The sequence below is a fragment of the Mus pahari genome, chromosome 3 (assembly GCF_900095145.1).
Source record: "Mus pahari chromosome 3, PAHARI_EIJ_v1.1, whole genome shotgun sequence".
Taxonomy (NCBI): domain Eukaryota; kingdom Metazoa; phylum Chordata; class Mammalia; order Rodentia; family Muridae; genus Mus; species Mus pahari.
This window is the reverse complement of record NC_034592.1, coordinates 19,846,468-19,850,639: the sequence shown is the minus strand read 5'-3', so window position 1 is coordinate 19,850,639 and position 4,172 is coordinate 19,846,468. Positions and strand designations below refer to the sequence as shown.

Genomic DNA, 4,172 nt, shown 5'->3' with positions numbered 1-4,172 from the left:
CCTCCGGGCTGGGGGCGAGGTCTCGACGTCGAGGGCGGGGCCTGTCTAGTTTGACTTCTCAAGTCCTGTGTGGTTGGAAGACCGCAAGAGAGCTCCACAAGGTCAGAGCCACCCGTGTGATGGCTACTGGCCGTGGAGACTTGAGGTTCTCCATTTCTGAAATTGCCTGGGAAGTGACAGGGGATAGGAAATGAAGCAAGGGCTTCGAATTAAGCAGCCCTGGGTTTCAGGATGGTTGGGTTGTCAGCTCATAATGAAGTACAAGATGTGAACTTGAGTATGAATTTCAGATAGGCAATGAAGAAACATGTTTTTGAGACAGGACCCCACATTTTTCAGGCAGGCTTCAACCTCACCGAGATCCAGCTATCTCTTCTAGAGGATTGGGATCAGGGATTAGTGGCTCGGCTTGTTTTGTTGGTGGTGGTTTCATCTGGTTTTGGTTTTTCAAGACAGGGTTTCTCTGTGTAGCCCTGGCTGGCCTGGAACTTGCTCTGTAGACCAGGCTGGCCTTGAACTCACAGAGATCAGCCTGCCTCTGCCTCCCAAGTACTGGAATTGAAGGTGTGCGCCACCACTGCCCGGCAGGCTGTTTTTAATACAGCCATTTTGTATTGATTATGTCAATGCAGCCTATGCCTGAGGCAGGTCCCCCCACACCCCTTTCTTCTCTGTTAAGTGAGAAAAATAACCCTGTCCCAGTGAGAAAGGACAGAGACAGCTCAGGGCACCACCAGAAAATCATACTTCCGCTTGGTTCTTGTGGCAGTCCCCCTGCCTGTGATCCTCTGAGGATTCAGATGGGATCCCTCCCTTGCGCTACCTTCTGACCTATCCCATCAAGCGCATTCCTACCCCAGGGCCTTCCAGTGGCTGCATTCTCTAGTCACTTTCCTAATGGGACTCCTTATCTCTCGGCTCAAAGACCCTTGCCAACATGAACAGCACACTCCAAGTAATTATTTCAGACAGACAGGGTCTTTCTATGTAGCTGTCCCTGCTTGCTTTCTGCTTCTGTGACAAGACACTATGACCGAATACAACGTGAGGGAAAGGTTTTACTACAGTTCACAGCTCCCACATCACAGTCCATCACTGAGGTAAGTCAGGGCTGGAGCCTAGACACAGGAACTGGAGCAGAGGACATGGAGGAGGGGGCCACGGAGGAGTCCTGCTTATTAGCCTCCTATTCAACTACCTTTCTTATAACCACCTAGACCACCTGCCCGGGGTGGCATTGCCCACAGTAGGTGTCACTCTCCCACATCATTATTCAAAAAGAAAAGAAAACAGCTCCTAAGACACACTACGGTCATTGATAGTCATCTTCTCTACTGAAGCTCCCTCTACCACAGTGTGTGTCACGCACAGTCCAGGCTACCCCAGGATCCTCCTGTCTGAACCTCACAAATGCTGGGGTTTCAGGCATTAGCCACACCCTTCCCAGCAGGGCACTGTGAAATTACTCTGAATCACTTCCCTGGTTCTCATGCCCATGTGCCCATTAGACTCATCTCTGTCTGGTGACATTCTCAGTCGCCTTCACCACCCACGTGCAACCCGACAGGAACAAAATGAGATGAGCGAGCCAGGACTGCTGAGTCTCTGAGGTCTTAGGTGACTTCCCTCACAGCCCCAGGCTCTGCCAAGGTTCCTGGCTGCAGGGAGAGTTGTTACCTTTGTGGGGGACCTCAGGGCTCTGAGTTCGGGGTCAGTCCCATGGGAGTCAGACCCCAGAAGACGTGGCAGCAGATCCCAGGTCCTACTTAGTCTCCCTGCTACCTTCCTGTGTCCCTGGCTGGACACCTCTGGGTGGCATCAGAAGATGAACACCGTCTTGCCAACCAAGAATTCCTGCAGGTGTGCCAGCACAGAGAAATCACCCAAGAATACTCAGAACAGGCCATGTATCTCTGTTGGAAAATGATAATTCCTGGAATGGCCAACGGAGGGCAGCCTCTTCTGCAACGTCCCCACCCCCCACCCTCAGCCTCACCCTCCCCAACTCCCACCCCATCAGCCACTTTTCAAAGTCTGGCCGCCAATCTGGTGGGTCAGTAGAATAGAGCTATTAAGATGCTTTTCCAGGGTCCTGGTTGACCAGTCTTGGGCACATCTCTCATCCCCACCCCCAATGGCCCAATCTGAGAGGGCACTCAAGATCAACAGTGACCCTTGAGGGACTCCCTGCTAGACCAACTCCAGGAAGCCTGCTTCTGCCAAATTGATACCCAGCTGCCGCTCAGAGGGGCATGGTGAAGCTGTTCCAGAGCTGGGAATCGAAAATCCTAGAATTTGGAACTAATCTTGCTCCTAACCTGCACCTTAAACTTTTGGGCTTGTTTCCCCATTGGAAAAAGGGTGTGCCCTCCCTTCCCCCTTCTCCGTAGTGTGAGGCTAGTGGTATAGGAACTTGAGCCCCAGGCCCAAGTCATGGTGTAGGCCGGTTCCAGCATTTATTGCTGTGTGGTCTTGCTCCCCCCTTCATCCTGTGAACCTCCATTTCGTGGTCTGTAAAAAGAGAATATCAACATTTTTTAATAGTAAATGAGCTAAGGGTAGGGGTCAGGGTTCTTGCTCTATGCAGGGTACAGTAGCACCATCACGGAGTGGGGCTGAGTCTTCCCAGCATTAGTTATGAGGGTGCTTCCCTCTGGTGGCTGGTAGGATGAACTGCAGGCTAGCTCCCTGGGTACGGCTCGAGAATTGTTGCGGGCGCATTGTCCAGATGGGAAGAAGGCAGACAGGTGAGAGTCACTCTGTGTGCATCTCTGCCCACCGACAGAGGCGACGGGCGTAGTGAGCCGGGCTGACAGTGGAGACGCTCTGGCCTGGATAGCGTACCATCTTCCACAGATGTTCCAGCCATTTGCGAAACCCATACACGGTAGTCATATCCACTAAGCCCAGAAAATAGCGTTGGTCTGGCCCGTCCAAGATATGGAGGGCATTGGGGAGGTTGGGCAGCATCCGGCAGTTCTGGTCCGCCGTTCCCTGCGACTTCGACGCACCTTGTATAGACCTAGGTATGGGAATAGGATAAAAACTGTCGCCTCCCAGCCAGTGAGCAAGGTACTAGGTACGTTAGGAGGCTGAGGAATAAAGGAGTTGACAGTCTCGAGCTGCAGCGTCCCTTTCACAGCCACTGGCCACAAGTGGCTACTGAGCCCTGGAAATTTAGCCAGTGTTATGAGAAATGGCGGGTTCCAATATAAACTGAACTTCAAAGTCAATAGTGAGGGCTTGGCTGAAGAGGCAGATGGCTCCACCATCTTTTAGTTCTTGTAGAGGACCAGCGTTAGCTCCCAGCAGAGAGCCCCTCAAAACTGCATGTAACTCAGCGCCATCGTTTGGTCATGAGAGCAAACGCACTCATGTGCACGCACACATAATTTAAAAATAAAATCTTTAGCCCGGGCAGTGGTGGCGCACGCCTTTAATCCCAGAACTGGGGAGGCAGAGACAGGTGGATTTCTGAGTTCGAGGCCAGCCTGGTCTACAGAGTGAGTTCCAGGACAGCCAAGGCTATACAGAGAAACCCTGTCTCAAAAGCCAAAAAATAAAAATAAAAATAAAAAATAATAATAATAAAATAAATAAATAAAATCTTTTAAAAAGGGCAGTGTTGAAGATAAAGCAAACAATCTCATCAAGTTTTAGGTTGATAAGATTAAAATAATCAAATGTATTGACTCATTATTACTATTATTATTTGTTTGCTTTTGCTGTTGTTGTTGGTTTGGTTTGGTTTTTTGAGACAGGGTTCTTCTGTGTAACAGCCTTGGATGTTTTGGAACTCACTTTGTAGACCAGACTAGCTGACCTTGAACTCACAGAGATCTATCTGTCTGCTTCTGCCTCCCAAGTGCTGAGATTAAAAATGTGAGCTACCTTCCTGACTTCTGTTTGCTTTTGAGACAGGGTTTCAATACAAGTAGCTTACACTGGTCTTGAACTTGCTGTGCAGCCAAAAATGATCGTGACTCATCCTGCCTCACCTCCTAAATACTGGGATAATATAAATACTGGGATAATAGGCATGTACCACTTCCATCAGCAGAGAGTGTACCTGTTTCTTCTTTCTTTCATTTTATTTTTCCGAGACAGGGTTTCTCTGTGTAGCCCTGGCTGTCCTGGAACTCACTCTGTAGACCAGGCTGGCCTCGAACTCA

General features: G+C 50.0%; 1 protein-coding gene across 1 annotated transcript in view; it reads right to left on the bottom strand.

The window, feature by feature from the left end:
* Positions 1–2,564: 2,564 nt before the first annotated feature.
* Positions 2,565–4,172, bottom strand: part of Pip5kl1 (phosphatidylinositol-4-phosphate 5-kinase like 1) — an 8,982-nt gene continuing 7,374 nt past the window's right edge. The window contains exon 10 of the mRNA XM_021194706.2: positions 2,565–3,022. Within this exon, the coding sequence (XP_021050365.2) occupies positions 2,755–3,022 (268 nt within the window). The 3' untranslated portion in view covers positions 2,565–2,754. The remainder of the gene's footprint in view (positions 3,023–4,172) is intronic.